At 33.4% G+C, this 13,628-nt stretch overlaps 1 protein-coding gene across 2 annotated transcripts in view; it reads left to right on the forward strand.

Moving 5' to 3' along the window:
- The first annotated feature begins 3,068 nt into the window (after window positions 1–3,068).
- The window catches only part of LOC134845618 (glutamate receptor ionotropic, delta-2-like), a 72,511-nt gene continuing 61,951 nt past the window's right edge, over window positions 3,069–13,628 (forward strand). The window contains exons 1-2 of one of the 2 annotated variants that reach the window (XM_063862604.1): window positions 4,069–4,348; window positions 5,158–5,259. In XM_063862604.1, the coding sequence (XP_063718674.1) occupies window positions 4,346–4,348; window positions 5,158–5,259 (105 nt within the window). In that variant the 5' untranslated portion in view covers window positions 4,069–4,345. Of the gene's footprint in view, window positions 3,155–4,068; window positions 4,349–5,157; window positions 5,260–13,628 lie in introns of those variants that run through there. The other variant, XM_063862605.1, reaches the window with a different exon arrangement.

Here is a 13,628-nt window from a genome sequence, read left to right on the forward strand (position 1 = left end):
GATTTTTGTGTTTCACTGATTTCTCTGGATATTGTGTCCAAAAAACTAATTAACCTAGAAAGCTATAGTTTTGACCGATTAATTGGCTCAAGGTCATCGATATTGCAAACAATTTCGCATTATAAATATAAATGAGTTGCCGAGCATCTATTTCATTCGTTAAGTTAAGATAGAGTGAGATTTACAGATTTTAAAAACTGCCGTGGAAAAAAAAATGAGTTTTCATTTAAAACAAAAAATTAATATAATTATCATTTTCAAGCCATTTACAAAACTATTCAAGACTGTTTGTATCAAGGGTAAGTTCAAACATTATAAAAAAAATTAAAATGATGCAAATTAATGATTAATTTGATACTCAGTAGAAAAGAAGTGGAATGTCTTTGGAACTTAAAATTTATGGTGGCATGGAGCCTCGATCTAATTAAATACTTTGCCTGAATCTCTAATTTTTTGGGCACTTGGAAATTTTTTAATAGCAAAAACCATACATTTGTTGAGCTCCTGCTCTCTACTCACACCTGATGGAGCTTTTACAAGAAAATTAAGCTTGTCAACTAAATATGGTCCGCCTGAAAAAGACTGCTTTTGTTTGCGGCCGATGCTGGTTCAATTTTTGTAACTTTGATAAAAATTTTCCCAATCGATGTTACAATAACAATGTATAAACATTTAAATTTTATTGTTCAGCATTGCAACCAAATCAATTGATGTTGCAATAACAATGTAAAAAAAAACATTTAAGTTTCATTATTTCAAGCAAAGCATCAAAGTTATTTCAGCAGCTCAAACCAAATCATAGTTTATTCGATAGCTAGACGTAATTGTTCCGACAGTCTTAGATTTTGACTGCTCGGAAGCTGTAAATGATTATTCTTTGTCACAAAAATCACTTCATGGCGCTGAATTGATTTTAAGCTAAACATAGAATTGAAAACATGTCCCAAATTATTGGTTGCACAAACTCGCATAAGAAAAATTTCGTTGCGCAACTTCATGCTGTAAGTTTTTATTAACGTGTTTTTATTGAAGTTGCAAGGTTTATTCGAAGTTGTATTTGATAGTGATATTTTTGCTATGCTCAGAATTTTGGTCAAGAAATTTGCTTTATTTTTGTAGCAACAAAAACTGCAATAATGTTTAAACTTAAACAAGACTGTTCATATCAGTTCGGAGCCTTCACAGTTCCAACTTCCCTGTAAGATCGAAAATAATTTTGGATGAAAAAATTAAACTCCAGATTTTTAGTTAACTTGTTTGTTGCGTTATCTTGATGTGGTTTTGTTTTAGGAATTTCCATTATTGTTCCTACTTTGGAAGAAAATGGTATATACTTTTGCTTTTCTTTGTGTGCCTGTTAAAGTGCCTCAGAAATAAAACACAACTTCAAAACTCACACCAAAACTATAGAAGTAGTACCCCTAAACATCAGAGACAAGTTATTCAGGTACAATCAAATGGAGAAATTCAAGCAGACCTTTTCGGTATTGAAAACACAGAGAAGTCAGAGTTACAACTAAATCACAACAATTGTGAATTAACAGATGATGAGATGGAAACACAAAATGCGCTTTCAATTAAAAAGCCTTCCATGAAAATGAATACGAAATACCAATTGATTCGACTTATTAACAAAACATTGAAAATTTTTATAGATTCGAAAAATCAGACAATACATAAAACATAACAGATTACACCAAAAAAAAAAAACTTAGAGAAAGTTCAAGTACGAATAATTTATTTCAAAATAAAACTAATAAATTACAACCACCTAAAGAAAAAATTCGGACAATCCCACTTCACTCAACGCAATCATATATTTACTCAAATAATTTTGATAATTTATTTGGAAATAACGCGTTTCTTCGCGATTTTTTTTTGTTTTCGAAGCTATTTTTCAGATTCAGCAAACGCTCAAAAAAACTGTCTCTCATTGTTTTTAGTCTATTGGATTTGATTTCCGCACGTTTTTATGCGCTTTTTTGCCTGTACGCGCTTTTTAGTCTGTTTTAATGCGCTTTTTGTAGTTTTTTATTAAACTATATTCATTGGGTTCAAATTTAGTTTATTAAGCAGGGCAAATATCGATATGCATCATTTTAAACAATCGTACTTAAAATCCTAGCATTGAATACCACACAAGGACATCACGACGAGCACATTTGCTCTTGGTGTAATGCCCTAGGAATTACTATTGAAATCGGATGTAACAACAATCCGAAACACCGAAACACTTGTTTTAAAAATTTTAACTCGGTTGATAACTATTTTTGTCAGAGTAAAAACAAAACGGTTCAAAACTTCAATTTCGCGTGTTACTTTACAACCAATTCCAAAAAAGTGATCATTTTATTTTCAGTATGTTCAACTGAATTTTTAGTAATTATTTGAGAATTATCAATAACAATGCAAATATGCATTAAATCATGCCCTAAATCAAATCGCTGAACTGCACTGAATGGTTTTCATTATTGGCAAAAGTTGAGAATGAAGTCTCTCGCTTGGTTTATAGTGTTTCAGACATTTTTGCTAAATTTTTATAGGCTTGAATGTTTTTCTAAATCAAAAAATTTGTTTAAAGTGTCAAAGGAACAACAATTGTCAACCTGGGTTCATTAGAATTCCCTTTAAAGACAAATGCCGCCTCAAACTTTGACGCCTCAATTTTTTGGTAACTTTTAAAAGGATTCTGTCACAATTTTGAGTTGTTTAAATTTCTGCGGGTTCCGGTTGAAAATTTGCAAACATCAGACAACGTGTCTGAATAAAAGGGTCAGACTAAATAAACAAACCTGGCGTTGTTTTCATATTACCGTGGTCGAAACATTCCTGAAAATTACTCAGCAGCCATTTTTTTGCTTTCATTGCTTGTTGTGAAAAGCCCTAAATTGAAGTGAAACAGTCAAGCTTAACTGAAAATTAGGATCAATTTGATGAAAAAATTGCAACTTTCGATTCATATTTTTGAGAATTTGGACAAGTCGGGACATAGGAGGAATCACGGGGCGGTGATTGTTTTTCTCCCGGCAGGTTAGTTCCGCCTTCATTGTTATTCCACACCTATGCTCAGTGCCTCGAGTAAATCAGACTAGTTTATTATTATTCAACTTCTCCCAAAACTCAACTCAATTTTTCTCTTAATAACTTGTGTCTTGTAAGTATTATAAGTTTGAACTGAACACCTTCTATTAAATGGCTTTTAACTGTCACAGTACATAAGACCCGAAAATTAATAGCAAGTTCTTACTACAAAAAAATATAAACATACATATGCCCGAAAAATATATCCTGCTATAAAGTGGGTCGGAATTGGAGAAATTTTTCAGTTGAGTTTTTTTCACCTTTTATTTTAACCAGTTTTAAAAGGTGAAAAAAACTTAACTGAATAATTTCGCCAATTGTTACACACAATTTAGAAGGATTTTTCTACTGTTTAAAAACAAAATTGTTCAAAGGACGATCTGAAGTTAAAATTTTATTGAATCAACTTTAACTGCAGATTGTCCTTTGAACAATCTAGTTTTTCAACACCTGAATTAGAATGAATCCTTACTGATAATTTACTTGTGCAAGTTTTGACTGACAGACAAGCGGAATTGAAATCTTGTCAGCTAAAATCCGCTCTGGTCTGGTTGTATGCGGTTTCTTTCTGAACGAAACCTACTGTATTTTTGTTTTGTACCCCTAAAAAAATCTCCTTTCAGGGATTTACATCTAAAGTGGGTAGGGAGAATACTTTCTAGCTACTTCCTTTCGGGAAGAACTTTCAACTGGTTGAAGACACTTAATAGATAGTGCAGTAAGCAGAAAAAAAAACTTGTATTAGACTCAACTACTGCAAATACCGTAATTTTTATTTGCGTTTTTCTGAAAGAGAGAATATATCAAATTTTGTCCCAAGTTTGCCGTAAACCTAGATCAAACACTCAAGAAATAGCTTCCGAAAAAAAATTTTGTAATATATAAAGATCTTTCTAAACTTCTTGAAGAAACAAACAAAAACGAAATTTAAATTTTGTTTTCAGGAAATGTTAAAACTTGAAGAAAAAAAAACGTCAAAAAGTTTTTCAAGCTTTTTTGGTTGTTCGGCTGAATGCTCCTTCTGTTTTTCGAACTTGCTGCCGATAGAGTGACCTCGAGGGACTTTCGGGCTGTCTTTTACCTGTCAATGAGGCTGCACTCGAATCTTCCTAATCTTTTCACTCTCCAGAATGCGAAACAAAGTACAATTTTAATTGCACTGAAAATCTCGTTGGATACAGATACATAAAAAACTTGTCTGGGCTCATCTTTTTAAATGTATGAGCATTCTTACCAGGTTTTAATCAGGTCTACTATTCTTTAGATGGTTTGTTCAAAAAACCTCAACTTTTACAAGCTAACAATTTCGAATTTTCTCAATTGATAATCTAAAAATTGATTTTCAAACTTGGATTGATTTGAAAGTCAAATTGAAAATTAACTTTTATAATTGGATAAATAACAGCATCTTGAGCAAAGATAATTTTTGCAAAAATGAAATGCAGAGGTCTGATGACTATTCTTAGTATAAAACTGATTTTTAAATATCTTTATTTTATTGTGATTTCTTTCAAAATATGGTCGCGCGAGTTCTCGATTTTATGTAGTGGCGTTTTGGAGAAGGATGGGGGTTTTTGAATGAGGGGGAGGCGAGGGTTGGTTTTTGGTTCTGTTCACACACAATGAAGCTGTCACTCAAATTAACTGAGATTTCTTTGTTCTTTTCCTGTGCGGACATGCCACACGCTTACCTAAATTTCACCCGATGCCTCCATCTCCGTCTCAAGATTTTCAAAGCCAACTTTGGAGAGATTTCAACCCCGCGGAGCTGTGAACATACAAGTGTTATTGAGTTAGATACTCGAGGTAAACACAGGAATTAAGCGAAATTGATTTTTCGTGTTATAAATTTATTCCCAGCTCCTTTTCTATTTTTCTTTGCATTTTTCTGCGTTTTTATTCTGCAAATAAAAAAAAGAAGTTGTTTGTTCTCAAGCCAGATGGATACCAATGCTCCAAAAACAGCTTATAAAATAAAGAAGATACCTTTAAGACCTAGACCAATCAGTCCAACAAATGTACTTTAAATTATATTGATTCAAAACTAAATTTCTATTATTTTTTTTAGAATTCAAGCATATGTTTTCTGGAATATTATTTGTCATTGTTAAAAAAATAACTATGTTGTCTTCTGTTATCAAATTATTCATCGCTATCAACGTCATCATTTGCTCCCAGGTTAGTTATTTCATGATCAATTTACTGACGTTGATTTTTAATTTGCTTTTTGTTAATGCCAAATTGTCGGCAATATCCTTTTCGATCAACGAATCTGAGCAAAATTAATTAACCTTCAGATAATCATTTGACGGCGAATTTCTGTGTTTCACTGACTTTTGCTTTCAAAATTGCATCCAGATACACTAAACAACCTAGAAATCTATAGTTTTCACGGGTTAAATTGCTCGAGGTCATCCATATTGCCAACAATTTGGCATAAAATATGAAATGATTTGTCGGGCCTGTAATTCAATCGCTAGTTTAATACAGCTTGTGGTTTTAAAAAATGTTCTCGGCACAAAACTGCGTTTTCAGACGATATCTTTAAAACAAAAAGTTATTACAACTATTATTTTCAAGCCATACACAAAATTATTCAAGACTGCTTGTGTCAAGTCTAAGTTCTGTGTTTTAACTGCCGTTTTGCAACAAATTTGGCCCAGTAAAAAAAGACGCATTCTTTTTGTTTCATTTTTTAAATCTCTGTTTTAGCACATTATTTTGATCCAATTTATTTTCCAACTATGTGCTTTAAGCGATTGAAAAAATATTAAAAATTAGTAATCAACTTGGTACTAAGGAGAAAAAACAGTTAAATGCCTTTTAGAACTTAAATTATATGGTAGCATGGATTCTCACTCCAATCAAATGGTTTGCCTAAATTTCAGCCGTCGAAGCACGCACTCGGAAATTTATATTTTTGGGATCTTGGAAATTGTTTCAGCGAAACAATACATTTGTTGAGCGCGTGCTCTCCCCTCAAACTTGAATGAATTTTTATTAAAAAAATTAAGCTTGCAAACCAAAACTAGGGAGCCTTAAAAAGAAAACGACAGATTTTATTAGTGGTCGATGTTGGTTCAAAATCAGCTACCACAAACAATCATTGGAGAGAGTTGAGTGACCTATCAATTCCAAGCCTTTTCACTTTTGATTCGGACGGCACAAAAAAATGAAATTTTTTTCGCTTTTGGGAAACTAAAAAAAACGTCTAAATATTTTTGTATTTTTTTAAAAATTTTGCTTGTTTTTTTAGTCAACTTTCTACAAAAATTTGTTTCCCCATTGCCTTTCTACACAATGACTGTCAAATATGCCAAACTCTAAGTTTTCGTTCAGATCTTTTGATCACACCGCGCAGAAAAAAAACGTTGTTGCTTTTTCTAAGACTGTGGTCGGAACATTCTGTGATCTTTGCACAGTAACCGGCTATCCTATTTGTGATGAAATTTCACCCAAAGGATGTTGGAATAAAATTTTAAGCAAAGCATCAAATGTATTTCATCAGCACAACCAAAACATATATTGTTCGTTAGCTAAACGTAACTTTTCCGACTTTCGAACAAAGAGACGGAATATTTGTGCTCGGGCGGTTTCTTTCTCCAGACAAGTTTATACTTTTTAACTAAGAAATTTTGACAAAACTTTTTAAACCAGCCACAAAATATTGTTTTCCTGAGCTCAAATTTAAAAAGTATATATTTTGCTTGTGATCATTTTTCGTAAAGTTATGAGGGCTTAAAGATTGCCAATATGACCATTTTGGAACAATTAATGCGCGATCTACCTCATTCTAATAACGCGGAAGCGGCAATTTATTCCGTTGCTAAGTTGGTCGAAGCAAGCTATTTGTTTTAGTTGCTACTTTACTAGGAGCGAAATCTATCACATGGTACTTAGTATGGCGGGTGAAAGGATGATTTAAAAAATTCAAAAAAATTAAGTTTTTTTCTGACTGAAAAATACATCGTTTTTAAAAGCAAACACTGCTCCATAGATCTTTAAAGGCAGTCGGAGAATTCGGGGCTTCGCCATGAAACGAACAGTCTTGTTTGTTTTCTAATGAAAAAAAAATTGATTCAAAAGAGTACAGTAAAAATAATTTAGGTTGCCTTACATAATAGAAACTACAGACTTAGATTTTTGGCTGCTCGGAAACTGTAAGAGATTATTCATTGTGACAAAAATTAATCCATGGCTTTAAATTGATTATCAGTTAATTATAGAATAAACAAATGTCCTAATTCATTGGTTGTACGAACCAGCCCAAGAAACATTTCGTTGCGCAAATTCATTCATGCTGAAAACTGTTGGACTCGATAAAACTCGTTGGTCAAAAAATTAGCGACGTAGTTTTATTGAAACTGCAAGGAGTAACGCATAAAGAGTAACGTTTTATTAATGTAGAAACAAATACTGCAATAATATATGTACTGAAACATGACTGCTCATATCAGTTCGGAGCTTTTAAAGTTCCGATTGCCTTTTAAGATCTTAAGTAGTCTTGGTTCAAAAACAAAAATCTCCTCAACCAACTAGTCGGTTGCGTGATATGGTTTTGTTTTTAGGAAATGTCATTATTCCAAGGCGAGCTAGACCTATAAGGATGTTTCTTCTGAGTAATTATTTTTATAAATTGAGGGTGTTCCATATCTGTAATTGGTCCTCTGTGCTGTTGAATCACGAGCTTTTTGATGGTGCAACGAACTTTTATTTTTATTTGCTTAAGTCTTGCGTGTTAAAGTCGTCAGCGGGTTTAGTTTTGTTTGTAAATTTCTTAATCCGAAGCGGGCTTATGATTTTCGAAATATCTCTTCTTTCAGTTTGTTTTTAAATGGTGTTTGTTTCCCATTTCTGAACACTACATTTTGATGTTTGTTGTGTTGTGTTCTACACAGCACTTCGTAATTGGAAAAATTGTTTTGAATACTGACTGACACACCACGAAGGAAAAAAAAGAAAAAATGCAACATCTATGGAAATTTAAACAATACAGGAAGGTCTTACTTGTTGCAGAAAACTTGACTTAATTGTTCCGACTTTCGATACGAAAGTAACGGAATATTTGTGCTCGGGGTGGGTTTTTTTTTCTTCAGACAAATTTTGACTTTTTAACTAGCCATTTTTGACGGAAGTTTTTATATCATTCCAAAGCTATTGTTGTCCTGAGCTCAAATTTCAAAAGATATTTCACCTGTGATCATTTTTCGTAAAGTTATGGGGGTTTAAAGATTGCCATTTTGGCCAATTTGGGACAATTAACGCGCGATATATTTCGCGTCATCAACACGTAAGCGGAGATTTAATCCGTCTTAAAATCGTTCCAAATTGGTTGAAAGAAGCTTATTTGCCATAATTGATTTGTTACAAGGAGCTAAATCTATCTTTTTGTACTTTATATGGCGTGTGGGGGGATGATTTTTCATTTTATTTTATTACACTCAAATTTCTGATGCTAATACTGCTCCATAAAGCCTTAAAAGGCAGTCGGAACACTCAGGGCTTCGCCCTGATACGAGCAGTCTTGTTCGATTTTATTTATGGGTCAAATCATGTTCTAAATCAATCAAAAAGTAACTGTTATGGTTAAAACTTGTGCCGCTGAGAGGAAAGTAACAAATTATGAAAACAAACAAGACTGCTCGTATCAGGGCGAAGCCCTGAATGTTCCGACTGCCTTTTGTGGAGCAGCAGTAATAACATTTAAAAAAATTTAATGAAATAAAATAAAATGAAATTTTTTTTCTAAAATTTGAAAATTTTTTTATGAAAATCATCCCCCCACACGCCATATAAAGTACAAAAAGATAGATTTCGTTCCTTGTAACAAATCAATTACGGCAAATAAGCTTCGTTCAACAAATTTGGAACGATTTATAAGACGGATTAAATCTCCGCTTACGCGTTAATAACGCGAATTATATCGCGCGTTAATTGTCCCAAATTGGTCAAAACGTCAAAATGGCAATCTTTAAACCCTCATAACTTTACGAAAGGTGATCACAGGTGAAATATCTTTCCAAATTTAAGCTCAGGACAACAATACCTTTTGAATGATATAAAAAAATTCCGTCAAAAAAGGCCAGTTAAAAAGTCGAAATTTGTCTGAAGAAAAAAAAAACTCACCCCGAGCACAAATATTCCGTTACTTTCGTATCGAAAGTCGGAACAATAATTCCGCCTGGCAAAAAATGCCTTTCCGCCTGGCCTGCCTTTCTACACAATGACTGTCAAATATGCCAAACTCTAAGTTTTCGTTCAGATCTTTTGATCACACCGCGCAGAAAAAAAACGTTGTTGCTTTTTCTAAGACTGTGGTCGGAACATTCTGTGATCTTTGCACAGTAACCGGCTATCCTATTTGTGATGAAATTTCACCCAAAGGATGTTGGAATAAAATTTTAAGCAAAGCATCAAATGTATTTCATCAGCACAACCAAAACATATATTGTTCGTTAGCTAAACGTAACTTTTCCGACTTTCGAACAAAGAGACGGAATATTTGTGCTCGGGCGGTTTCTTTCTCCAGACAAGTTTATACTTTTTAACTAAGAAATTTTGACAAAACTTTTTAAACCAGCCACAAAATATTGTTTTCCTGAGCTCAAATTTAAAAAGTATATATTTTGCTTGTGATCATTTTTCGTAAAGTTATGAGGGCTTAAAGATTGCCAATATGACCATTTTGGAACAATTAATGCGCGATCTACCTCATTCTAATAACGCGGAAGCGGCAATTTATTCCGTTGCTAAGTTGGTCGAAGCAAGCTATTTGTTTTAGTTGCTACTTTACTAGGAGCGAAATCTATCACATGGTACTTAGTATGGCGGGTGAAAGGATGATTTAAAAAATTCAAAAAAATTAAGTTTTTTTCTGACTGAAAAATACATCGTTTTTAAAAGCAAACACTGCTCCATAGATCTTTAAAGGCAGTCGGAGAATTCGGGGCTTCGCCATGAAACGAACAGTCTTGTTTGTTTTCTAATGAAAAAAAAATTGATTCAAAAGAGTACAGTAAAAATAATTTAGGTTGCCTTACATAATAGAAACTACAGACTTAGATTTTTGGCTGCTCGGAAACTGTAAGAGATTATTCATTGTGACAAAAATTAATCCATGGCTTTAAATTGATTATCAGTTAATTATAGAATAAACAAATGTCCTAATTCATTGGTTGTACGAACCAGCCCAAGAAACATTTCGTTGCGCAAATTCATTCATGCTGAAAACTGTTGGACTCGATAAAACTCGTTGGTCAAAAAATTAGCGACGTAGTTTTATTGAAACTGCAAGGAGTAACGCATAAAGAGTAACGTTTTATTAATGTAGAAACAAATACTGCAATAATATATGTACTGAAACATGACTGCTCATATCAGTTCGGAGCTTTTAAAGTTCCGATTGCCTTTTAAGATCTTAAGTAGTCTTGGTTCAAAAACAAAAATCTCCTCAACCAACTAGTCGGTTGCGTGATATGGTTTTGTTTTTAGGAAATGTCATTATTCCAAGGCGAGCTAGACCTATAAGGATGTTTCTTCTGAGTAATTATTTTTATAAATTGAGGGTGTTCCATATCTGTAATTGGTCCTCTGTGCTGTTGAATCACGAGCTTTTTGATGGTGCAACGAACTTTTATTTTTATTTGCTTAAGTCTTGCGTGTTAAAGTCGTCAGCGGGTTTAGTTTTGTTTGTAAATTTCTTAATCCGAAGCGGGCTTATGATTTTCGAAATATCTCTTCTTTCAGTTTGTTTTTAAATGGTGTTTGTTTCCCATTTCTGAACACTACATTTTGATGTTTGTTGTGTTGTGTTCTACACAGCACTTCGTAATTGGAAAAATTGTTTTGAATACTGACTGACACACCACGAAGGAAAAAAAAGAAAAAATGCAACATCTATGGAAATTTAAACAATACAGGAAGGTCTTACTTGTTGCAGAAAACTTGACTTAATTGTTCCGACTTTCGATACGAAAGTAACGGAATATTTGTGCTCGGGGTGGGTTTTTTTTTTCTTCAGACAAATTTTGACTTTTTAACTAGCCATTTTTGACGGAAGTTTTTATATCATTCCAAAGCTATTGTTGTCCTGAGCTCAAATTTCAAAAGATATTTCACCTGTGATCATTTTTCGTAAAGTTATGGGGGTTTAAAGATTGCCATTTTGGCCAATTTGGGACAATTAACGCGCGATATATTTCGCGTCATCAACACGTAAGCGGAGATTTAATCCGTCTTAAAATCGTTCCAAATTGGTTGAAAGAAGCTTATTTGCCATAATTGATTTGTTACAAGGAGCTAAATCTATCTTTTTGTACTTTATATGGCGTGTGGGGGGATGATTTTTCATTTTATTTTATTACACTCAAATTTCTGATGCTAATACTGCTCCATAAAGCCTTAAAAGGCAGTCGGAACACTCAGGGCTTCGCCCTGATACGAGCAGTCTTGTTCGATTTTATTTATGGGTCAAATCATGTTCTAAATCAATCAAAAAGTAACTGTTATGGTTAAAACTTGTGCCGCTGAGAGGAAAGTAACAAATTATGAAAACAAACAAGACTGCTCGTATCAGGGCGAAGCCCTGAATGTTCCGACTGCCTTTTGTGGAGCAGCAGTAATAACATTTAAAAAAATTTAATGAAATAAAATAAAATGAAATTTTTTTTCTAAAATTTGAAAATTTTTTTATGAAAATCATCCCCCCACACGCCATATAAAGTACAAAAAGATAGATTTCGTTCCTTGTAACAAATCAATTACGGCAAATAAGCTTCGTTCAACAAATTTGGAACGATTTATAAGACGGATTAAATCTCCGCTTACGCGTTAATAACGCGAATTATATCGCGCGTTAATTGTCCCAAATTGGTCAAAACGTCAAAATGGCAATCTTTAAACCCTCATAACTTTACGAAAGGTGATCACAGGTGAAATATCTTTCCAAATTTAAGCTCAGGACAACAATACCTTTTGAATGATATAAAAAAATTCCGTCAAAAAAGGCCAGTTAAAAAGTCGAAATTTGTCTGAAGAAAAAAAAAACTCACCCCGAGCACAAATATTCCGTTACTTTCGTATCGAAAGTCGGAACAATAATTCCGCCTGGCAAAAAATGGCTTGCGTAACGCTCTAGTAAAACGTTTAGATTAAAAATCAAAAGTCCAGCATTGAATCTGAAACAGTAGTAGAGACACCCCATAGAAGGGTTAAAATTCTAACAGAATACAACATCACCCTGGAGCAGAGAAAAGGATGCCCAACAAACTGCGAAGAATACTTCAATACTTAAAGCTTTTTCAACGATATAAAACACAACGTGTTTTAGCATTGCTTTGCGTGTTTGCTGTTGACTTTTTTAAAAAACTCTGAAAGAATCATAACACTTTTTTTGAGGATGTAAGCCACAGATTGAGGCCGAATCTATTTTAAGCCGCAAAGAGCCCAAATCAATCAACTTCTTAATTCATTATCGTGTCTTTGGACTCACGCGTTTTTTGTTTTTTGTTTGAAATATGAGGCAAAAAGCAAAATCCGCTTGTCGTTTTACCAGCCTAATAAGAATAAATGAAAACTTTTTTCAAACGTGCACATGAAAGAAAAAAATTGATCTCGCAAAAAGGCTTTAAATTGATCATGCAAAAAGGACGGATTGATTATGTATGATCGGGTTGGTTTTTTTCTTTAAATTTCTACAAATTTCGACCTTTCTAACTATAATTTTTTGACTGAATTGTTTATATCAGCCGAAAAGGTTTGTTGCCTTGAGCTCAAATTTACAAAGATATTTCACCTATTATCATTTTTTGTAACGCTATGAGGGTTTACAGATTGCAAATTTTGCCAATTTGGGACAACTAACGCGCGATATATTTTGCGCTATTAACGCGTAGGCGAATATTTCATCCGTCTTATGAACCATTTAAATTGATTAAATCATAACTGCAGTACCAGACTGGTAGTGAAATCTATCACTTTGTACTTGATATGGCTTGTAGACGAATGACTTTTAAAAGATCTCAAATTTTTTTTTCACTGTTTTCTTAGCCAAAAACTGCTCCATACAGCTTAAAAAGCACTCGGAACTTTTGCCCTAATAAAAACAGTCTTGTTTCTTTTATCATCGCGAACTAACTAAGCTGAGTATGAAAAAGGAGCCAGAAAATACTTTCATTGTTCTGAAAATAAAACAGTTAAAGTTTTATCTGGTAAGCTGGAGCAAATTGCAACAGTTCCCATTAACATATACTTAAAAAGTATAAGGGATTCTTTTTTGATGCCGACTCAGTTGACTAACTGGAAACAGAAACTACCATAGTGACATCGCTGGTTTTAGAGACACATTAGATGCGTTATTTTTAATTCAAAAAATTGAGATCAGATAATGCATCTGGTTTCTACTCACTAGAATTTGTTAAGAACTCGTAGATTTGATAATTCTAGATTACCTATCCACATTGCAGACGTAAGCCCATTAAGATAACAGAATTTCCTTCCCCCGACTGAGGTTGAACCTTGAACAACAAATAAAACGCTTCCCACCCGTC

Source organism: Symsagittifera roscoffensis, chromosome 5 (assembly GCF_963678635.1).
Source record: "Symsagittifera roscoffensis chromosome 5, txSymRosc1.1, whole genome shotgun sequence".
In the NCBI taxonomy this organism is placed as follows: Eukaryota; Metazoa; Xenacoelomorpha; order Acoela; family Convolutidae; genus Symsagittifera; species Symsagittifera roscoffensis.